The sequence below is a fragment of the Solanum dulcamara genome, chromosome 8 (assembly GCF_947179165.1).
Source record: "Solanum dulcamara chromosome 8, daSolDulc1.2, whole genome shotgun sequence".
Taxonomy (NCBI): Eukaryota; Viridiplantae; Streptophyta; class Magnoliopsida; order Solanales; family Solanaceae; genus Solanum; species Solanum dulcamara.
Window position 1 is genome coordinate 79,001,499 of NC_077244.1, and position 23,269 is coordinate 79,024,767.

The 23,269-nt window shown below is 35.1% G+C and overlaps 6 protein-coding genes across 8 annotated transcripts; 3 read left to right on the forward strand and 3 right to left on the reverse strand.

Annotated features, from left to right (window-relative positions):
• Nucleotides 1-805: 805 nt before the first annotated feature.
• LOC129898713 (classical arabinogalactan protein 2-like) lies at nucleotides 806-1,550 on the forward strand. Its single transcript, XM_055973359.1, has one exon. It carries the CDS (start codon nucleotides 882-884, stop codon nucleotides 1,368-1,370), a length of 489 nt encoding a protein of 162 aa, XP_055829334.1. The 5' UTR covers nucleotides 806-881; the 3' UTR covers nucleotides 1,371-1,550.
• Nucleotides 1,551-1,728: 178 nt separating this feature from the next.
• On the reverse strand, nucleotides 1,729-5,901 carry LOC129898712 (probable glutathione peroxidase 5). The gene is made up of 6 exons (XM_055973358.1): nucleotides 5,574-5,901; nucleotides 5,402-5,478; nucleotides 4,916-4,977; nucleotides 4,579-4,697; nucleotides 2,995-3,162; nucleotides 1,729-2,019 (listed from the first exon to the last, which is right to left on the reverse strand). Exons 1-6 carry the CDS (start codon nucleotides 5,625-5,627, stop codon nucleotides 1,987-1,989), a joined length of 513 nt encoding a protein of 170 aa, XP_055829333.1. The 5' UTR covers nucleotides 5,628-5,901; the 3' UTR covers nucleotides 1,729-1,986.
• A 1,453-nt stretch (nucleotides 5,902-7,354) lies between these two features.
• LOC129898710 (EID1-like F-box protein 3) lies at nucleotides 7,355-8,524 on the forward strand. The gene has a single exon (XM_055973356.1). The coding sequence runs from the start codon at nucleotides 7,421-7,423 to the stop codon at nucleotides 8,300-8,302; it is 882 nt and encodes a 293-aa protein (XP_055829331.1). The 5' UTR covers nucleotides 7,355-7,420; the 3' UTR covers nucleotides 8,303-8,524.
• Nucleotides 8,525-9,263: 739 nt separating this feature from the next.
• LOC129898709 (CSC1-like protein At4g02900) lies at nucleotides 9,264-15,581 on the forward strand. The gene is made up of 12 exons (XM_055973355.1): nucleotides 9,264-9,530; nucleotides 10,171-10,514; nucleotides 10,616-10,768; nucleotides 11,692-11,827; nucleotides 11,920-12,021; nucleotides 12,289-12,408; nucleotides 12,487-12,567; nucleotides 12,973-13,313; nucleotides 13,715-13,960; nucleotides 14,115-14,439; nucleotides 14,549-14,782; nucleotides 14,999-15,581. Exons 2-12 carry the CDS (start codon nucleotides 10,201-10,203, stop codon nucleotides 15,245-15,247), a joined length of 2,301 nt encoding a protein of 766 aa, XP_055829330.1. The 5' UTR covers nucleotides 9,264-9,530; nucleotides 10,171-10,200; the 3' UTR covers nucleotides 15,248-15,581.
• Nucleotides 15,582-15,645: 64 nt separating this feature from the next.
• Nucleotides 15,646-17,561, reverse strand: LOC129898711 (heavy metal-associated isoprenylated plant protein 35-like). Its single transcript, XM_055973357.1, has 5 exons — nucleotides 17,488-17,561; nucleotides 17,287-17,363; nucleotides 17,113-17,191; nucleotides 16,324-16,789; nucleotides 15,646-16,071 (listed from the first exon to the last, which is right to left on the reverse strand). The coding sequence occupies exons 2-5, from the start codon at nucleotides 17,308-17,310 to the stop codon at nucleotides 15,789-15,791; spliced, it is 852 nt and encodes a 283-aa protein (XP_055829332.1). The 5' UTR covers nucleotides 17,311-17,363; nucleotides 17,488-17,561; the 3' UTR covers nucleotides 15,646-15,788.
• An 814-nt stretch (nucleotides 17,562-18,375) lies between these two features.
• Nucleotides 18,376-22,462, reverse strand: LOC129899547 (sm-like protein LSM2). Of its 3 annotated transcripts, none has more exons than XM_055974549.1 (4): nucleotides 22,444-22,462; nucleotides 21,141-21,210; nucleotides 20,767-20,925; nucleotides 18,376-18,617 (listed from the first exon to the last, which is right to left on the reverse strand). In XM_055974549.1, exons 2-4 carry the CDS (start codon nucleotides 21,141-21,143, stop codon nucleotides 18,498-18,500), a joined length of 282 nt encoding a protein of 93 aa, XP_055830524.1. In that variant the 5' UTR covers nucleotides 21,144-21,210; nucleotides 22,444-22,462; the 3' UTR covers nucleotides 18,376-18,497. The 3 variants fall into 3 exon arrangements, with proteins under 3 accessions (XP_055830524.1, XP_055830522.1, XP_055830523.1); XM_055974547.1 differs by lacking the exon at nucleotides 22,444-22,462 and adding an exon at nucleotides 21,790-21,942; XM_055974548.1 differs by lacking the exon at nucleotides 22,444-22,462 and adding an exon at nucleotides 21,478-21,607.
• Between the last annotated feature and the right edge of the window lie 807 nt (nucleotides 22,463-23,269).

Genomic DNA, 23,269 nt, shown 5'->3' on the forward strand with positions numbered 1-23,269 from the left:
TTACTAAATTCTTGTGTGAAAATTATAATAAGAGCTCAATGGGTTATTGTAGTATTGATGGGACAGATATTAACAGGGATATATTGTCTTTGGCAGCGGCATTTTAACTTGATTTTAAAACAAGAAGTAACAGGTTAAAGTAGAGGTGTTCAATTGAAACAAAATGTAATTTGAGTGTTTAAATAAAATATCATGACAAATGTAAGATGGTTATGTATTACGCCTATATATACCTTATAAATAACTTAGGTGTGTAAACACATTTTGCGTTGACATGTGAACATAATTTAAAACCCTTAAACCATTTTTTTTTGGAAACTTCAGAATAATCTGCAGCCGCTACAATCTCTACCCTTCGGGTGAGTACTTTGTGCACAGGATAAACCCCCCACTGTGTAATAGCCTGCAAACTACACAGGGGATGTAACGCGCACTCGAATCATCCATGTGGATGACCACCCTCCAAACCAACTGAGTCATCCCGAAGGACTCCTTAAAACTATATTACAGTATTATACTAGTCAAATGTGATTGAATTTTACGAGTAAAAAAAAATTCAATTTTAAGCATTTTTTTAAGAAAAAAAGTTTGTTTGCTTACAGTAATATAACCCAAAAAAAAAAGACACGAAGTAATCGTCAGATAATTAAAGAAGTGTTGTTAACATAAAAAGAATGAGTCCTACTCACTTCCTTTTGTCTTCTTTAATTACTTGCAAAGCCAGAAAAAAAGAATATACCTAACTATGAAAACGTAACATATAAAGATTATGAATGCAACCTTGTCATTATATAAGAGTAACATAGGAGGAATGCTGAAGATGTATCTACTTTCTCATTTCTATTAGTGAACAAACAAACATTATAAGAAGCAAAACGAACATGATCCAAGGAAAAGTTTCAACTTTGTTACTCCTAGTAATTTACCTAGGAGGATCTAAATGCCAATCTGCGCCTTGGCCCCCTGTTGTCCCTCGTCCACTTTGTCTCTCTCAATTTACACTTGTGAACAATGCATGTCAATTTTTGCCATTTACTCCTTTGCCTCAACCAGGACCCGTACCTGACCCAATATCCGTGATCTCTCCAGCACCCGCACCCGCGCCTGCGCCTGCGCCTGCACCTGGACCTTCATCTCCTACGGGTCTCGTGTATACATATACTCCAGTAGAAGAGGAATGTTGTAGGTGGATGAAAGCTGTCGATAGCGAATGTGTCTGTTCTCTATTGGCTCATTTGCCTACTTTCCTTTCTAGGCCTGTCCATCAGTATACTACTTTGGCTCATGCAACTTGCGGTGTAACTTTCACGTGTAGTTCCTCGGCTAGGTTCCAAAATAATAATCATCAGAAGTCACACCAGTCTCCATAAGTATGTATCGATGATTATGTTTCTCTATAATTAAAACGCCATGTGGAATGGAGTTTGGCCGACTCCTAATAATTACTACGTTATTAATACTTAATAGACAATAAGTAAAGGTTTTTAGGAGGGGACATGGAGCTTAATTAACCTCTTAAAAGTTTAAATGTAGTATAACTCATTGTATTACGTCTGCTAATTATATATTATATACAAGTATATTAATAAAACTCTTCTGATCATTTTGTTAAACCAAAAATTCTTGTCATCATTGAATATTTTATTTTATTACTCCTAAGCAATATTAGAGGTTGCCAACATATCTCAAGCGATATTATCTGCAGCTATCAGAGGTTCTCACCATGAATTTGCAACATAAATTTAAGTTACTTTTCACCATGAAACAGAGACTATATATTTGTTTGTATTCAATATAAATTACATTGAGGAGATAGGGATAGACAGGTAGGAGACGCGCAAAAACTTGAAACTTTGTTCCCCAGATAACACTACAAATGTACAAGAGCACATGCAAGTTGAACAAACAGAATATGCAAGAAATCTCCATCCTCTGTTTTTTATTGTTTATATAACTGAGCTCATCAACTAAAGTTGATGTAGCCTCTCACACCTTCCCTAGTGCTTTTTGGATATCGGCCTGCAAGTAAATCCAGGGAAAACCACCTCAGTATGTACGTAAATCTCGTAAAGGGGACTGAATTAGCTTCTTGATTTGGAGTCATTAACAAAAATTATATTTCAGAAAATCTAATAGTCTTCCATTTGCACAAGACTAATGTAGATCATGCTTATCAAAAAATAAGTCAAGACATGTTTTCTACTACTTCATATTATTATTCTTGAAAGCCGACATCATCGGCTCATACACAGTTCTCTTCATCTCCTATTTTTCTTCCCAAACCACCCTTCTGGACAAAGTTTTAACTTTTTGCCGTTCTGCAATAGATAAATTCTGAAGTATTTGTTGTCATAGAGAGCAGGACGATATGTTTTCTTACTGAAAGATAAAAGGAACCCTTGTAAGTTATTTCTGTTTGGTGGGATATAAAGGGAGATCTTGGATAGGCGTATTTCCCATGAGACCAAGTAAAGACGCTCATGACAAATTTGTCCACAAAATTATCTTGTCCAAACAGTCATGGCCATTCGAATAGAAGAGAGACTTGCAGGAAGTTAAAATGTTGATCCTTCACAAGGTAGGGGTAAGGTTTGTGTACACATCACGCTCCAAAGACCCCGTTCTTGGAATTACACTGGATAAGTTGTTGTAAGAAACAACCATAGAGGACATAAGTTTTTCCCAACCTTGTGGAGAGTTGTTAAGATGCAGCTACCTCAAAAACAATTCCTAACTTTTATTTTAAAAGATTTAGGATGAAGAGGTCACGGGTTCGAGCTGTGTAAACAGACTCTAACAGAAATGCAGGATAAGACTATGTACAATAGACTCTTGTGGTCTAACCCTTCCCTGGACCCAGCACATAGCAGGAGTTTAGTGCACTAGGTTGCCCTATTTTATTTTTTTAGCCAAGGGCAAGTAGAACGATATATGAACTTCTGTGTTACTGGGTTGCTGCCCCAAGACTCTAGAGAGAGAGAAAGAGAGGCCAACCTCAATTGCCAATGGTGCAGTAGTGGAGCCACAACGCTTGATAACTTTTCCTTCCTTATCAATCAGAAACTTGGTGAAATTCCATTTGATGCTGGAACCGAGAAAACCAACTTTGCTTGATTTAAGGAATTGGTAAACTGGTACTGTGTCCGGACCATTAACTTGCACCTATTTTGACTTTCAAATTTGTTATTAGGTCAACATAGTTGCAATTAAATGATAAAAGATATTTCAATAACCAGCTGTAGATAGACTCTTCAAAATCTTGATATACAAGAGTGACTAATACATGGGATGCAAAAAGGTCATATATAGCAGGTTGGCTGCTTCCAACTTCTGGTAAAAGGGCAGAAACATGTTCAATGGTACAACACAATTGAAAAACTTGAATTATTGCATTTAAATTGAAATAATGACAAAAAGGGACAAATGGCTGAAAGGTAAAGGCGTAAAGCAACAAAAAGCAATTGCCCACACACATTCCCTTTATACAGTTCCTGCTGATCTGTGGTAAGTCTATATAATTAGATCAGGGAAATTCCACACCAAAATGATAAAGAGATAATGAACCGGTTACAACAACGGCTTTCCTGATACATTTGATCAGCTTTCTGGTCTTTTAATGAGATTTACTCTAGCAAAATAATAAGTTTTCAGTAGGATAACTCTAACAATCATTTATTTGTTCAACTGAAATACTCACCAATACAATTAAACACATATACTAAGAACTAACTGATATCTGTATGCTAAGAAGACCATATGGCAACAAGAAAGGATCCAAAGAGAAACAATGTCACATGGTATAGAAACCTATACAGAAGGTAAAAAGTAGACAACAAACACAAATGAGGATTACTTAGAAAAAGTATAGACACAGATGAAGATCCGAAGATCCTTTCTGTAAGGTGGTCTCTGGCCACCAGATAAATGGGACAACTTACACGCACCTCAACTATTCCACTAGATACCTATATCCTCCCACCAGTATAGGTACGTAATTCTTCAATAGGCAGATAGGATGAAATGATATATCTTTTTTCCCCTGTGCTGGGATTCAAACCCCAGCCTCATGTGGTGTTGGATTATTATGGGTTTGAGCTATCGGTTTATTACAGCCAGCACGGTTGTTCCTATTTCATTTTCTTCATCGAATGTCACACCACACCCTTGGGTGCAACACAGATGAGGCTTACTTATCGAAAGTTTAAACAAACGTAATAAGTAGACAATGAACAATAAGTAATAACTGGAAATGATGCAATGATGAAGAATGGCATTATTGGATTCAAAATGCAGCAAGGTCAGACCCAAATGAGCTAAAAGCTAAAGAACCTCTATATATGCTTCAAGCATCCTGATTCTGCTTCTAGTCTCATGTTTTTTACATGTATTACGTTCTAGTTGATTTGTGCACTCTGTAAGTGTGTTTACGCCTTCAACATCCAATAGGGAAGATTGTTAGCCGCTTCTGTCACCCATAACGACCACTAAGAGCATTAGCGCAATTCAAACAATAACTCAATCCATGTCAGTAGGTGAAAAGGCCTTGAATATCAAAATTTATCAATTATGTCATCTTACCTTTTGGAAAATGGGATATTCTGCCTTGAATCTTATGCAAGCAAATTGTTGTGCTTCCTCACTTGTCCCAGGCTCTTGCTTCAAGAATTGGTTGCAGGGGAAGGCCAAGACCTCAAAGCCTGAATTTCAATTAAAATATATACATTGTCGTATGTACAGAATCACAAACATACTTCAGGAAGTACAAACTTCAGAGAAAAATAATAAGTCAAGAGTATTATATTTAATATGAATATGTCATCATGTATAGTCAGTAACTAATTGTGACAATATGAGGAACACATTTTGAGAGAAAAATACGGTCAAATGATGTATACATTTATAACGTATAAATCACCTTTATCCTTGTACTTGTTGTAGAGTTCAGTCAACTGAGTATAGTTCGAGTTTGTGAATGAGCTGTTTCAACAAACACGCACACCATCATCATATGTACAAGGAGGTAATATATCATACAAAAAATACTCACCCCCACCCCAATTGATGTGATACTTTTTGCTTATAGAAAATTAATTTAATTGACAATCAATTTAACTAATCTTAGAGCTTAATTGGAATATATCAACTAAAATATTTTAAAATTAAAATTTGAATATTCAAGAAACTATACGAATAGTACAATAACTTGCAATTCTTCTCGTGTTAATGTGAAAAAAAAATTACATTTTAAAATGTTGGACAGATTTAACGTAGTTTGAATCTAGATAAACCAAAAGTGTCGCACAAATTGTAACAGAGGCGTGACTAACTAACCAATACAGATAATAAATCTTAAAGTTGGAAACTTGCATATAAAAAAAATGAAAAAAGGAGAAGTGTAAACCATTTGGAAGCGACATTGACGACAAGAAGCACTTTTCCCTTGTAGATGCTGAGGTCTACATCCTTTCCTTTGCTATCCTGTAAATTGGAAACAACCCCACCACAAAGATTTTATTTTTTTTAAAAAAAAATCCAAGATGTGAGAATGATAATGCGTATTGTAAAAACATCACCTTGACGGTGAATTCGTGGATTGACTTTTGAGGGACTGATGGAGAAGTACCCATTTTGAATTTTTGATAGAGGAATTTATAGGCGTCTGTCTGTTCAAAGTTATGTGTCCCCTACTCTCAGAACCTTATTAATGGGGTTAAAATATGAACAGTTTCCAAGGGTAGGGGAGATTCTTGGCAACTCAGCCAAACGAAACCATTTTTTTTGTTGGTGGAGAATTTAAGAAAGAATGGAGGCCTCCATGATGAGATAATTGAGGCCGTCCACAAGCTACAGCTTGGCAATGGGATTTTTCCTTTTTTCAAATGTGGTGCGACCCGAAATGGATCCGATTACTTAGTAGGCCTTGCAATAGATAAGCTTAATTTTATATAATTCTCATGTTATTCCAAGCCAACTATAGTCAATGCGTTAGTCTTTTAAGTTGAAATGTAGGACATATTTTTGAAAGTTTTGCTCGTACTACCATGTAATTTAAGAAAAATATTAAAAGGATTGTCACATATAACATAAAATTTCTCTAATTCTTTTTTTTAATTGAGTGTTTTTAATACGCATGTTACTATATTATACTTTTAAAAAGTAGAAAGAATTATTTTCTCAGTTTATTCTTTATTTTTTACTATTTGACTTAACGTACCCATTAAAAAAATAATGTTTGATATATGTATTTTACCACACTACCTTTTTTATTACTATTTAATCTCAATTATTACTATTTAACCTCAATATAATAGTGAAATCATATGTATAAGTTATCTATTGCTTTCGATAAGCAGAAACTCACTTCTAATCAATGTCTAAAAATATATCTCTAATTCGTCGAGTTCAATTCAAAGTGCCCCTTGATTTTTTTGCATTTCGTTCCTGATAGTTGGTAGAGGCGAGAATAAAAAAATCGATCTTGTATGAAAGTGATTATTGCACATTACTAGGGTAGAATAAGAAGTTTCATAGGCTTTAATTGAAATAAAAAAAATATTTATCTAAAGCATATGTTGGTCGCATAGATTGAAATTTACAAACAAAAAAAAAAGGTCTACAATAATCACTTTAATTTTCATATATAGTAGTAAATAGTGTTAATTCGTAAATTGTTACCATTACCTATTCTTGTTATTGCAAAGTTATGGTATGAATGGAACATGGAGATGAAAAGGATCAAGTAAAGAATAAAGTTTCATGTCTCACATTGGTAACAAAAATTCCCAGAATAAAAAACCATACTCAAACATGAAGGAAGACGAGAAGCAGCTCAAGAGATAAAAAGCAATATTATAGTACATACACCTGTAAATATGTATAACTTTAAATCAATAATTCCACATTATAGTATCCAAAATTTAAATTCATAAACAAGTGATCTGTCGCGCTTTTATCCATCTGGCGCATGAGAAATATCTTTCGAATGATATAAAATACTACAAATATCATGCTATATCGATCTGTCTCTTTCTTCCCTACAAATTACAAACTTATGAGTAACTGTACAAGTCAAAATGATGTACGTGTAAGTTGTTTGTTTCAAGACACACTTGTAGAAAGATATAGTAAAATCCCAAATATTCAGAGCCCTGCCACGTATTACATAAGATATTTTCGAGCCACAAAAAATTATGTATTTAATAAGGACACGTGTCCATGGATCCTTGCTTGCTTCCACTCGATTACATTGACCCGATGAAATATCATATCCGTATGGTCTCTATCATCCAATGAAAGAGAAGCACGTAGCAAGTATTTTCTATTTTAGGAGGCAATGATGAGCAGGTATTTATCTACTCTTAGCCGTTTATTTTAAGTTCCCAAAAAAACAATTGACCACATTCTCGTCGGAAAAGTAAGTATGAGTGACAATCGGAGCCAAAGACGGCGGGTCAATCCAGCCGGAGAACCGGAAGATTCTGGAATTTACAATGAGAGGATTCTCATCCTGGTCTTTGCCTCAATGAATTGGGATATGCGTACACTATGTCGTACGGCGTCGGTCAATAGGAAACTCCGTGCAGTAGCGAGAAGGATTCTATGGAGAGAGCTGTGCGTGTATCGTGCCCCGCAAATGATAACGGCGTTAACTGACGGCTCCCCGAGCGGTAGAATTGGCGGCGGATGGCAGGCGATGGCAAAATTGATGTTTTTCTGCAATGGATGTCAATCGACCCGGCATTTCCAAGTGGGCGAACCGGAATCGGGTCACTTCGTAAAAACATCCCGGTTTTCGAAAACATCGGGTCGGAGTTTTTTGGTGAAGAAATGTAGAAGTGATCTGCTGTACGTGAGTGATCCGTGCGAGCATCCAACTGGGAGTGATGATTTGGGGCTTTTCAGAGGGGTATTTTGGGGATTTATGAAATCTAGAACAAGGGCGAGTTTGATCAGTAGACGGGTGGAGCTTGAAGAGGGAGCAATGTGTCCATTCTGTAGAGCTCGGGTTTGGAGTATGACGGCGGCGCGGCTGATACCCAAAAGTGCTGCGCGGCGGCTTGGTTCGATGGAGACTGGATTGGAGTACTTTGTGTGTGTTAATGGGCATTTATATGGTGCTTGTTGGCTGGTTCCTTTATCGTCTGATGAAGGTGAAGAAAAAGACTGTGATGATGAAGATGAAGGTGAAGACAGCAGTGAGGAAGCTAACCGGAGATTTGACGGCGGCGACTATTTTCATCGTGGGAATCAGATAGTGATAAATGGGTCTCTCAATGGTCTGAAATACGGGCTGACTTCTTGATATGACCAAACTATTCCCAAAATGGAATGAGAAGAGAGGACGAGGTTTTATTTCAGATGTCCATCATCCCCAAAGTTTCCAACAAGGGAAGAGGGATCATTTTTGTAGTTCAGCCTGTTGTTAACTTTGAGAATATGAACTGAATCAAATATTTTCTGTTTGTTTGAGGACTTTTTCAATCCATTTGATTTCAATTAATAATTTATGATTTGTTTAAGTTTCTATTCTTATCTTTTGTTATTAGATTTCCAGTGGAAAATTTGTCACTTCGATAGTAGCCAATCAATTGGGCAAAATACAATCTATTTCCAGAAAGAACAAGAGAAAAAGAAACATTGTGAGAAATGAAGTTAAAAAAAAGGATAGTCGGATTCCCCATTAATAAGGTCCAAGGAAGGGTAAACTAACTTTATCTTTGTTAGATAAGAAGCTGAAAACAACAAATTTGAAAGTCCAAAATAAAGAATTTGAAGCCTCACAGTCGATTTTTTTTTGTTTTTTTTGAGGTTAAAATACAAGTGTGTCAAACAGAAAAAGGTAGCTATAACAAATAAAACAGATGTCAAAGAGTTGAGGTTAAAATACAACAGATGTCAAACAGAAAAGGTAGCTAAAACAAATAAAATCAAGCCTAGTCAACTTAACTTGTTCTGTAGTATAGGAAACAAAGAATCAAAACATTGAGCTGAAATATCTGAAAAATAATCTTTTTAGAGTATTATTATTTAAAAGATATACGTGATATTGTTTAGTTTGATATAAACACGGTCTCAAATAACTGCTTTCCATGTAAGAAAGCTAGCATACAAATTTGGTTGCGTGCACGATAAACACTTGGCATTTATCTTCACTAATTAATCTCAACCCACTTTATTGGTTACAACGTCACATTTTTAGATATTATAGTGTACTTTACTTTGATTGTATAAAAATAAGTCTCCTATACATACTAGGCCAAGTTGAGTGAAATCAAATATTGTGTTATATGTAAGTTTAGAAAGACGCATGGTCTCGTTCCTCCAAAAACCGGCCGTCCCCGTTATTGTTGCCGCCCTCTCAGCTACCGACTAAATCATCCAGCTAAGCAACTCTACAATGTCCTCTCTTTCTAAGCAAACCAAATCTTACTTTATTCTCACCTCTTATGATCAAAAGAAAGGTCAAGTTTTTATTATGCATTCATGATTTTCTGTGCACGCATCTTACCTCTGGCTGTGACATTTTTCTGGTTAGTTCCTTCTTTCAATATTTTGAATCACCCTTGTCTTGATCTTAATTTCCCCTGTTTCGAAGACTAATGACCGGTTTTAGCACCTCAAAGTTATAGTTCAGAGATCACGTAAACTAAGCATAGGTTAAGTAGGTAACTAATAAAATGTCATAGTTAGTAGCTTAACTTTTGACCTTGTTGGTGAGGTGAGGGTTCGATTTTTTATGTTGTAATCCCCTCCCCTATTCCCCTTTCGTATAACCAATTTGAAAAGAAAAAAAAACTAGAAAGTATGTAACTAATAAAAACTTAATAGTTTAGAGGGGTTTTGATCCATTAACATTTCTGGAATAGGAAAGAGAGCAAATTAAAGTAGTCCCTCTTTGTTCATATGCATAATGCCAATGGACTTTATGCTTGCCCATTATTGCCAGTTCTAATTCTGGCGATATTTAATGTTGACCCCTTCAGATATTATGTCATTATCACATTATATATTAACAGCTGGTAGGAGTGGAGATTGATTTGTCTTCGGAATGAGAAATTATGAAAAAAGCAAAGTGGTATCGAGTTTATATGCATAATATGTATACTTGCTCATTTTTACATGTCAATTCCTCCAGAAATATTCTCAACAAAAGTTCTACCCTAATAACAGGTGATAGCTAGCTAACACTTCAAGGGAGACATGGCTAGTGTTCAAGATATTTCTGTTTCAGCTGTGATCAACCTTATATCTGCACTTGTTTTCCTTTTGGCCTTTGCAATTGCACGGCTTCAGCCAATCAACGACAGAGTGTACTTCCCTAAATGGTATTTGAAGGGTATACGAGCAAGTCCTAAAAGTTCTGGATCATTTGTGCATAAATTTGTCAACTTGGACTTCAGAACATACATTAGGTTCTTGAACTGGATGCCTGCAGCTCTAAAAATGCCCGAACAAGAGCTTATAGGTCATGCTGGTCTTGATTCTGCTGTGTATATACGGATTTATCTTCTTGGGTAAGTCCCACGAGGATTGAGTTATGATATATTGGAACTTGTTTTACAAATTGTTGAGCTCCTTAATTGTATATGATCTAACTCCTGAATTATCGATGCAGCTTGAAGATCTTTGTTCCTATCACACTACTTTCTTTTGCGGTTTTAGTGCCTGTTAATTGGACTTCAGGGGAAACATTAGATCACATTGAAGATCTAACGTTCAGTAACATTGATAAACTTTCCATATCCAATATCCCTTCAGGATCACAGAGGTGAGGGTTGACTTGTTTCCTTTTAGTATTTGCTCCTTAGTTTGATTTTGTTGTAAGAGAGTACTTGCTTCTAACCAACCATTTGTTATAGAAGTTTGTTGGTAGAAAATGTTCGACAATTAGTTGAACAAATAATGCACATCATAAATCATCAACATGTTTATCAAAAATCACAAGTTGCTATACTGAAAGGTTCAAAAATATATCAATATACTTTGTATATCTTCTCATTGCTTTGATGTGCATTACTTGAGCCGAGGGTCTATCAGAAACAGCCTCTCTACCTCGTGGAGGTAGGGGTTAGGTCTTACACCGGGCATATGTTGTTGTTCTTCTTCTTCAATTCTTCACACAAAAAACAGAAAGTGTACCAACAATAGCACTTCATTTGGTATCCTTGGCAAGCTGAGGGACTACACTTGCCTTTCAGAAACAGCCTCTCTACCTCGTGGAGGTAGGGGTTAGGTCTTACACCGGGCATATGTTGTTGTTCTTCTTCTTCAATTCTTCACACAAAAAACAGAAAGTGTACCAACAATAGCACTTCATTTGGTATCCTTGGCAAGCTGAGGGACTACACTTGCCTTTCAGAAACAGCCTCTCTACCTCGTGGAGGTAGGGGTTAGGTCTTACACTGGGTATATGTTGTTGTTCTTCTTCAATTCTTAACACAAAAACAGAAAGTGTACCAAAAATAGCACTTCATTTGGTATCCTTGGCAAGCTGAGGGACTACACTTGCCTTTATTTGCAATCTCTTCTTCCATATCCACACCTAACCACGATAACCTATATAAGAAATGTGTAAAAAAGGAATGAAAAGATTACGTTTTTCTTTTACAAATTTTGATGTTTTTTCTTTCTCTTGACTTATTCCATTACAGATTCTTTCCTAATAAAAAACTTAGTTTTATATTCTTTCAGGTTTTGGGCGCACGTGGTGATGGCTTATGTATACACATTTTGGACATTCTATATTCTGTACAAAGAATACAAGAAAATATCAACAATGAGACTGGATTTTCTTGCCTCTGAAAAACGTAGGCCAGATCAGTTCACGGTGGGTGTTCACGTATTTTATTGACCACAAATGGTATGAGTGTTTCGAAATACATTATTTGATTAGTTTACCAGATCTGATTCTTCTCTTAGGTCCTTGTTAGAAATGTCCCACCAGATCCTGATGAATCAGTGAGCGAGCATGTTGAACATTTCTTTCGTGTCAATCATTCAGATCATTATCTTACACACCAGGTTGGTATTGTTTGAAGTATTCAAGTATTTGACAGTAAAAGGTATATCATGTCTATTTCTTCGTAAAAGGCATATCATAACTATTTCTTCTTAGATTACTCAGTAGAATATGTTCTATCTGGCATTTATCAAAAAAAAAAAAAAAGTTTTGTTCTGTTTGGCTGAGTAATTATGGGAAATTTAGGAGTAGAACCCTTTTCATTCTTATTTGCCGCGGCATTATGCAGTTACCACAGCAGATGAACCTTTAATTGATGCTACTTTTAGGTTGTTTACAATGCCAATAAGCTTGCTAAATTGGTGGAGAAGAAAAAGAGTTCCCATAATTGGCTTACTTACTACCAAACCAAGTATGAGAGACATCCCGTGAAGAAACCAAAAATTAAGGTATTATCCTTTGCTTATTGAGACTTTGTTTCATTTTTCATTTTCCTATTTCTGAAACTCTTACTCTGTCATGTATAGACAGGATTTTTGGGGCTTTGGGGAAAATCAGTGGACGCCATCGACTATTATATGACTATAATTGAGAAGTTAACCAAAGAAGTAAGTTTCCCTTCTGATCATGGGTTATGGTTACCATTGGTAATATTTGGTCATTATGTTGGCTGAAACTAAGGTATGTAAGCTTGCAAGGTGAATGTAGACATTTTCATTACATGTAGTTGATGTTGAATGAGACAGGATTTCCATCTTTTCCGAAGTAGTAAACTTTCTATGCTTGTCAAAGACTCGTGTTAATGCAATGTAAAAGCAAGTACCATGTCACTTATGCACTAGAAATCAAATGATATCTATTCTAAAATCCCCTTAGACTTTGTTTGGTTTGATTGGGGTAACAGATTAGCAGCAAAGGTAAATTTTGGATTTTGGAGAAAATTAAAGCAGTTAACTGATATTATAGCAAATCTTTCATGGCACTGCAGTAATTGGATTTTCTCTTTGATGTAGGAATCTGAAGAAAGAGAAAAGGTTATAAGTGATCCCAACGCAATTGTTTCTGCAGCATTTGTCTCGTTTAACTCTCGATGGGGAGCAGCTGTATGTGCTCAAACACAACAATCAAGAAACCCAACCATTTGGTTGACAGAATGGGCTCCTGAACCACGTGACGTCTATTGGGATAATCTTTCAATACCATATATTCAACTCTCTGTACGGAGACTGCTAATGGCTGTTGCTTTATTCTTCCTTACTTTCTTCTTTATGATCCCGATTGGATTCGTTCAAGCATTTGCAAGCATTGATGGCATCAGAAAAGTTCTTCCATTCCTGAAGCCATTAATAGATATGTATGTGATCCTTCTAAATCGGATAAATTTGCTATATTTGTGCTTGTAGATTATTTCTATATAAAAAACTAATAAAACATCTTAAGATACTGAGAGAGATTGAGAATGTTTCTACCAGTGCTATATTAGCTTTTTAAGTTAGACCAGCAAAGTTTCTTGGGAAGTAAAGAAGTCGTGAATACTATTAAGCTGTTTCACTTAGTAATGTAGGTGTTCCTCTTCAATGTTCCTGTGAATTGTAACAGCTGCCTTGCCTACATCTTGCACAGAGTCACTTCTTCTAAATTGAAATGAATAGACCCAATGCTTAGATGTTATTTTGAATATATTTGCACGTATTGACCTTTTTGTCTTTTGCAAATCAATATCTAAAGTTGGCGCTGTTGGAATTTCTGCTGCAGGGATTTTGTCAAATCGTTTGTACAAGGTTTTCTACCCGGGATTGTATTAAAGATATTTCTGATTCTTCTTCCTATTATTCTAATGATCATGTCAAAAATAGAAGGCTTTACATCACTTTCATCTTTGGACAGAAGATCAGCAGCTAAATATCATTTGTTTGTCATTGTAAATGTCTTCTTTGGAAGTATCATTACTGGTGCTGCATTTGAACAGCTTGATAGATTTCTCCATCAGTCTCCAACAGAGTGAGTTCCGCTCCATTCCATTCCTCATCTAAAAGGAAGACATATGAACATGCCAAACACTCTTATTTGGAGTTCTTGTAAAGGAAAGAAGATTAAATTACATAGCTGAAACAATACCTTAATATGCAATTTTTAACATTTGCTTGCAATGCAGGATTCCAAAAACCATTGGTGTAACTCTTCCGATGAAAGCTACTTTTTTTATTACCTTCATAATGGTTGATGGCTGGGCTGGAATTGCTGCGGAGATCCTTAGATTGGTTCCTTTAGTCATGTTTCACATTAAAAATACATTTCTAGTAAAGACGGACCACGACAGGGAGCAAGCAATGGACCCTGGTTCATTAAACTTTTCTGTGTCAGAACCTCGCTTACAACTCTACTTCCTATTAGGCCTTGCCTACTCAGTGGTCACACCAATACTCCTGCCTTTCATCATTGTCTTCTTTGCATTTTCTTATATGGTTTTCCGCCATCAGGTATGTTTTTCCATTACTTTTGGAACAGATAAAATATGCATAATATTACTTTCTCGGCATTCTGTATCCTTCAATTTGTCAGGTTCTGAAACTGGTTCTTGAATGCTAGATCATTAATGTGTACGATCAGAAGTATGAGAGCGGTGCATCATTTTGGCCAGATGTCAATCGTCGTATACTTATAGGTTTGGTCATATCCCACCTTCTATTAATTGGTCTACTGAGCACCAAGGAGGCTTCCCAATCAACCCCATTGCTGATCGTACTTACAGTTTTGACAATCTGGTTCCATAAGTTTTGCAAGGGCAGATTTGAGTCTGTGTTCGTCAAATTCCCATTGCAGGTTAGTGCTCCTTAGCTCTTACTCTTTGATGTTCTAAGCAATAACTGTACAACAATAACATCGTCTCAGTCCCAAACTAGTTGGGGATATTGTACTAAGTTATGTTTATAACACTTGTTCGGGTGCTGTTAGCTAGCATAAGGTCAACGTTGGTATACTCAACTATGAATATTCCAATGCCTGTCAACTCAGGATAAGAATTTTAGTTCAATGCAGGACGCGGTGGTAAAGGATACAGTAGAACGGACTACAGGACCAAACTTTAACTTGAAAGACTATCTCCGGGATGCTTATTTGCACCCTGTTCTCAAAGGGGTTGAGTTTGAAGTATCAACAGAACTTGACGATGAGGAGAATAATTCACTTGTTGCTACCAAGAGGACTTCTAGACGGAGTAGTAAGGCTGTTTCTAATGGCTCTTCTGAAGATCAGAAGACGGTCTCAGAGGCACAGCTCGTATTTTAATTAGTCACCAAAAGCAGTTAAGAATTACAATCAAAGTATTCATTTGTTTTATTTCCTTCTAGCTTGTGTTAGGCCTTGTATATCAGAAGATGGCAGTGAATATGTCATGTAGTACACTTGTGATCAAAATGCCCAGAATGTCATTCTCATGCAAAGCTGCTCATGTTGGAATGGCTTTTGTTGAAAAAATGGTAAAAGAATAGGTGTTTTAACCTTTTCACTCTTTGTCGTGAAGAAGGTAGCAATAAGAGTTATCGTCCTATGAAGGGAAATTCATGATTTCACGCCATGAAAACAGTCTCTCGAAAATCAAGATAAGACTGTATACAAATGAGGGTATATTAACAAATTCAATTTCACCATTTGTGTCAAGTATTTCCCTTACCACAACTAATGCATTTGAGCAAAAAGAGTGTACATATTTAAACGAGAAGTATCATAAATTGTTAAAGTAGTGCATAACTTGCGTGAAAAAAACAAACTAAAATTTTGAACTAGAGAATCTTGACAAAATATAATTAATGGGAGACCTATTTTTGTTTTACATAATGCTGCAAGTTCGAGAATCTTGGTCGCCAAAATAGCGAGTGAAGTCATTTACCCCTGACATGGGCTGGGCCGGCGGATAAAACCCATAATCCGGGTCCGGCCCATAATGCCCATATTGATATGGAGGAAGCATGTAACTTGCAGCTTCTCCATTGAAAAATGCAGTAGGGTGAGCTCCCATTTGCATAAACATAGCATACTTTTTCTGTCTTTCTTCTTGAGTTATATAATCTCGCATGCCTCCGCTTCTTCTGTGTATTTTGCAGTGGCGATCCCTGCAACAAAATCAATTCATTTTACTATTTTGACTAGATACGGAGTTTAAGAATGAAAGAAAGAGTAGATAAATCATGATGGATGAGTTTGAGTTGTGAGCCACTATTTGACCAATCTTGACTCAAGTACTCTTTTTTATCCAAGAAAACTTTCCTATAAGCAGATCACTAGTACACTCTAAACTACTCTAATAGATCGAAAGATAGGATTATGGCCCATTTTTAATCCGTTCTCGACTCATTCATTCATACCTGCAGATGCTTGGATCAACTCCTTGAGGGGCCACATAAGCTTCAGCTTTATGATATTTTTTCTTGTTTTTGGTTGACACAAAATCTTCAGACTTTTTATTCTTTGCTGACACATAATCTTCACACTCATGAATGTGATCATGGTCATCAGAAGTCTCATCATCACTACTATTCCAACAATGTTCATTTGTTTTCTTGTCATCATCAACTTTAGCTTTGCCCTTGTAGTCCTTAGTACGGGAAGCTGCAGCCTCTTCTTTATTGTGGACATTTTGGTCAGTCTTTTCAAAGTGATGGTGATTGGAGTTTCTACTTGTGCTATTATGTGAAAGAGGATTCTTGGAATAAGATATCAGCTCAGCCTTCTTCCCCTTTTGCTTAATGGCTTCAATCAGCATCAAAGGATTAAAACTGCCTCTAATGGTAGCCAAATTTGTTTTTGGATCATAAGAAACTTCCAACACACCTACCATAAGATTCCAATGTAAACATTTAAGTTGTATCACAAAAATCTTTTCATATCCGAGTTACATTTTTATATAAATCGATGTTTATCATAGAGATTTTTATGTAACTAAGTAGACATGATGGTGTAAAAAAAAATGTAACTTGAAAGTTAAGGTAATCAACTAGCTGAGCTAATAAAATTCCTCAATCATCACAGATTTTATAGCATAGAACTTGGACTAAAAAAGATAATACTTCACAATAAGACATACTTCTACTTATATAATTAGTCTAATAATATACTGTATTAAAATTTTAATCAAATTAATAAGAATATCATACCACTGATCTTTAATAGAATTTTCCTCAACTTTCTTTGACATGCTGTACAACAGTTGACTTCAACTTTTATGACACAGACCTGAAATGCTTAAAAGCAATTAGACATAATCTTTTATACTACTAAATTAAAACGTACATAATACAATTTTTAAAAAATGTAAAAGTTGAATATACAGGGTCATCGGGACTGTGTTCCATCAAGATGACTTGATAAAGAAGACAAAGAACAAGTGATTTCTCCAGTTTGTCACCTACACAATAAGATTAACATATACACAAAACATAAAAAAAAATTAGCATGGAATTAATTCATTTGAAAATGTGTAGCGTTTATTGATAACTGTTACAATCTCAGTAAGAAAATAAATTAAATACCAAGAAATTAGAGTATGACGAAACACATCTTTGAACTCCACACAACTTGACGCACAAGGAGAAACGAAGGCTTTAAACACTATTAGCTAACGCAAAAACTTATCACACTATTAGTAGGTTAGCTTGATAAAAGGTTAGTTACCATTTTTAAGATATCACAAATTAATGCTTTCTATAAAATAAAATAAAAAGTTTCTCCAAATTACCTTATAATAATAAGGATCTAAATATTGTGCAAATATTTTTTTTTAATATAATGCACAATCTAAGTAAAATCTCTTGCCCAGAATACGGGATTTGAGCACAAAAATAGTTATTTTATTTCCAATCTCGGCACTTCTCATTAATTAATTGCACCATCTTAGGATTTTCTTGAATTCATAAACTTAAAAGAATAAAAAGACCAATAGCTATTCGATCCTCAATATCATATGTATTCCTTCCCATTCCCGTTCCACTTTCTCCCATGTATAATGAAAAAATAATAATAGATACGTACATATAGGAGTTCAATTGAATCCTAGTCATCAAAAAATTACATTATTGTATAAGTACGGCAAAAAAAAAAACTTCATATATTAACAGTTGAGTTTCTTTGACATAAGAGAATATATATAGTATATTGATTGACAAAGGGGTTCAAAAATTGCTTTACATCATTGATTCAAATTCCAAGTGTGAGCCATTCGTTAAAGAGAGCACACATGGATTTTTTTTTAAAAAAAATAAAATAAAAACATAAATCCAAGTGTGACATTTTAGAACTTTTTTAAAAATCCTCTTTGCACAAATTTCTGTCTCTGCTACGAGCAGTAGGTAAGGGATGACGCGGGAGCCGACATTCATATCCAAGGCTGTCACCACACAGTTAGGTAAAAATGGGGAGGAAAAGCAGAATAGAAAGCACTATTAAAATGCAATAGCATCTAAAAATACATTTTACAAAGAAAATCAGTACCCACTTAAAGTTAAAAGTACATCCACTTTTGAAGGTCTCCTATTTTAGGCTTTTAGCCACCACGAGCTTCTCTCCTCGTAGCATCATGAAGCAGCTCTATGTCGACTCCATCTGGAGGTAACTGGACGTATCTCACCACTGATCCTCTGATGAAGCAGTTCCTCACCGAACGCTATTACATCAAAGTAACATGAAAAATGTTAATGATAATACCAACGAAAACGCATCACATGAAAAAATATAAACATTGTCAGGAAAAGGCAGGAAAGATGGAAGCAAAGTGAACCAAGTAAACAAGGAGAGGATGAAACTGCTAACCACACCAGTGTCAAGTGTCAACCAGTAAACATACTATATTTGCTATCTTTTTTAGTACTTCTAATTTTCTGGAACTTTGCATGTCGTGTGCACCAGCAAAGGCATGTGAATAGTTGCTTAAAGGCTACGTTTATGTTATTTTTCTAGATATTGTTAGGCAGAAACTGTGCGCTACCAACTCTATGTGCAACAACAACAACAGTCAACATACCCTTGCTTACTAGGGAGATTCATCTTATATAAGAATCTTCTCGGCAATTGTTGCTCCAGTTCCAATTTATGCAGCAACAACATACCCAGTGTGATCCAGAGATAGAGAGGTTGTGTGAGGCAGACCTTACTACCTTGTGTTTCTGATACACCATCGACATTTTGTGCAGTCACAAAAATAAAGATGGTCTTGGTCAACAATGCATTGTGATCCAGAGATAGCTGCAGTACCATCTTGGTACTGTTTTTTAAATAAAACTACTTTCTCAAAAAAAAAAAAATTGATAGTGGAAAGAGTAACATACTGGAGAACAACCTTTCCACATATATTTTAAATCTGAATTTGCACGACCAACTACAATAGAAAACCAATATATTAAGATACTAAGTATAAATAAGAGAGAATCAAAAGAAGGAGAAGATACAGTGATTTATTTGGAGTGGGGATCATCATCTCTTACTACATCCACAAGCTCATAGCAGGCACCGAGTCCTTGTAATAACACAGGAAGCATATGCTAACAGCCTAACACATATTGCCTTGACCATTTAAACTAATACTTTTGAGGTATAACACCACATTTGCATGCTCGGTACCCTTTTTAACAAATTAATTTAATAATTTAAGCCCATTTGATGAAACACCAACTAAAACGCTCCACTGTTGGGAATTGGCATTAGATCCTGTATCCCATAACAGGCAATTCCACCTTGGAAATAACTTAAATAGTACCTTCGAATAATAACTAACATATTTAACCATGAATGCTAGATGATAGATACATAGGACAATTTCGAGAAATAACATTACTCCACCCAAGTTAATACAATCCACTCAGAAATTTGTTACTAGAGATAATGTACTCATTTCTGGCATTAGTTCTGCAAGATCACATAACTCAAAGAAAAACCTATATAACATTAATAGTTTATCATTTTTGATAACTAATAGTTCTCGTATCTGGCAATAGTTGACCCAGAGAAACTCCAGACAAATTGCTTAGGAATATCTGTTTTAGACTCCTATTGCTTATCATTTCTTAGCCTTGCAATAAAGCAGTCCATAGTGTGCAAAGGTTCAAGGATTCTTTTCTTGCTTTTATATATGGTGACCTACATGGCTACATCTACCTTACCACTTAATCCTCCCTCCCCATGTCATAGTGGCCCTTCCCACTTTACTCCCTTGGTGACTAGGACCCCCAACCTCAAGGATGGAGACAGCGGGTGCTTTACAAAAGGTTCGATATCATCAAAATCTTACAAAATAATATTCACAGTCCCATTATTAACCTTTCCCAGTGCACATATCCAATCAACAGTCAATAGCTTTTACGAAAACTATAGGTTCGTTGGATCTACAATCGCAATATTATGGAACAGATACCATCCTTCCTCCTAGTGCGTACATCCAGAAAATAGAATGAACCTCAACAGTATAATTAGAGCCGAGTTGGATATCAATTCTTGAATATGTGTGTATGTGCGTGTAGAGAGAGAGAGAGAGACAGAGACAGAGACAGAGAGAGCAGTGAATATCACATCCTAAAAGAAATCAACAGTAGAAATACGAAATAAGTATAGCAAAGATATGGAAGAAAGAGCAGTGAACCCTACAGAATTCCCTAGTGATTAACTTACCAAAATTGTCAGAGGCCTAAGAAAAATCTAGCATATTACCATTGCAGGTCATCCATAAAATATAAAAATGCAGAAGTTACCATTCCTAATCAAGAAGCATTACTTTATCCACCCACCAAAGCCCGTATGAAGGAGAAAGGGAATGCAATTACCATGTGAGGGTACTTCTCTTCATCAACGACCCTTGTGTTTTCGAGCTTAATGTTGAGATACTGATCAACTGAATGGAGTGTGCCTCGGATAGCCAAATCATTCTTCAGTTCCACTGTCACTTCTCTGCCCACCATATCCTTGAAGTATGAGAAAAACAACTGGAAAGAGTGGGATGGGAGAAAACTCAGTTATATACAAGTTAAAAATATAAAGCTAAGAAAAGGATTGATTTTCATGAAGGAATCGGAATTTCCAATCTACAACAATTAGAAGATTTCTTTTTCATAGAAGACATCAATGGAGACAGAGATTAAAGGGATAGACAAAATAGAGAGGAATGAACTGCAAGAAGAAAAGGATAGAGCAACATTACCATTTTCTATTTCTAGGGAAAATCTTGTCAGTTGACGTGTCTTTCCTTTGGGGCTTCAGCTGCCAGAAATCTGACATTTCATACAGTATATATTTAGTAACAAAAATGTTACTTCCATCATTCCAAAGTAATATTTTCTATTTCTACACAAAATCTAACAAGTTTCAATAATTCAAATTCATTAAAATATTCAAAGTTCAAATTTTGAAGATGTGATGTTTTCTTCCTCGATGACACACATAGTATATGAGTCAAATAAACTGCTTAAAGTGCATACTTTATCAAATAATCATCACATAAAATGCAATGGAGGGAGCATCATTTACAGGGATATTACCTATCAAGTTATCTAGCATATTAACCTTAAAACTGGAGAGCATGTTTGAGAAGAATTTGAAAGCAAATGCTCTCATCCCAAATTCTGGCAATAGCTGCTTAAATCAAAACATCTTTCCAGCTTTATTCATCGCAAACGAGAATCACATAGAACTATGACAAGTTGAAGTTTAAGGCTATATTTATTACATACATTCGGAGCAAACACAACAAAGAATTGGTAAGCTCGTAAACTAGGGTTTTCGTGTGAAGAGAGATGCAGGTGTCGGCAAAAGGAGAAAAGAGAGGGCGACAAAGGAAAAGGGCAACTTACGACTCGAATTCGCAGGAGGAACTGCCCAAAAATAATGTATGCCGCCGTCCGAATTTCAGAGACACTCACTTATGTCAATTCTCAATTCAAATTTCAAATTTATTTCTTCTAAAAATAATAACTAATAATTGAACACATCAACTTTCAGATTTCATTCATTACTAATATATTTATTTTATGCTATTAATATTTTTAGATGATACTCTTCTTATCAATAAAATTATCATTTATTCATCTTTGATTCTAACCAAATTTAAGTGTGAATTGATTGAATTCACAGTCTAAAGTTATCTTTTATCGAGCTTTATATTGAGTTTATTAGGATTAACAATAAATACCAAATAATTTGATAATGATGAAAAATAACGAATATTTCGTGAAAATGCACATAAACAAATCCAGATACCATAATTATAAAAGGAAAAACTTAAAAAACAAACTTCTCAATAATTAATAATACAAATGCTTGGTGATCTATCTGAAATAGTATGAAAAGGATTAATGAATCACAATTCAGTTAGACTAAAATTCATTTTCATCACGCAGTTACAAGTGCAAAGGAAATTGCTCACAGTTGATAAGTTGCAAAAAATGTTATATGAAGATGAATTCTAAATGTATTCTATGCAAATAAAAAAAGCTGAAACAAGACACCATTTGTTTGCAGAATGTGCATTTGCTGGAAGCATGTAGGTCGGACTTCTGCAACAATCTTATGTGATCAGAGTACATCACCGGACATACAAAAAAATAAAATAAAACAATTACAGTTTATGGCTAAGATAACTAAATTGATGCAAACATTTAAGGGGGGTGTGGCTTAATGGTCAAAGAATTGGGTGAGAATTATGAGCAAGGGTAGGTGTTCAATATTTGATTTGGGATTTTTAAATTTCAGGTTCGATAATCGATAGTCGAGTTTTTAAATTTTGGTTTGATAAATTCGGTAATTGGTAAATCAAACTTTGATGCAATATAATATTCAGTAATATCGTATTGAAGTTAGAGCAGTCTGTATTATAAAATTTATATTATTGCTCCAATAATTTCCATTTTTCGATGTGGAAATACAATATAATCGAAGATCAACAAGTAAAAAGACATCAAGAAAAATAAATTAACACAACTAATAAACATCTGTGTAAAGAAATGAGAAATCAATGCACCCCCAACACAAATGGACAATCCAAATGAATTATTACTTAAGCATATGTACTTAAATCTTTTCAGAATTTAGTGTTTTGTGATAAAATATTGCCCAATGTCAACTGCAACATTGTCAACATTTTATCATTCTGCACAATTGATCAAGAGTCAATACCATAAAAGACCGCCTATTTAGTTAGCCCTCTGCATACATATCTATTTGAATTGTTTATGTTTAGTCTTTAATTTTATTTTTGAATTTATATTGATTGGTTTATTGATATATGACTTTTATTAAGTAAATAATTTGATATTTAAAATATATCGAATATTA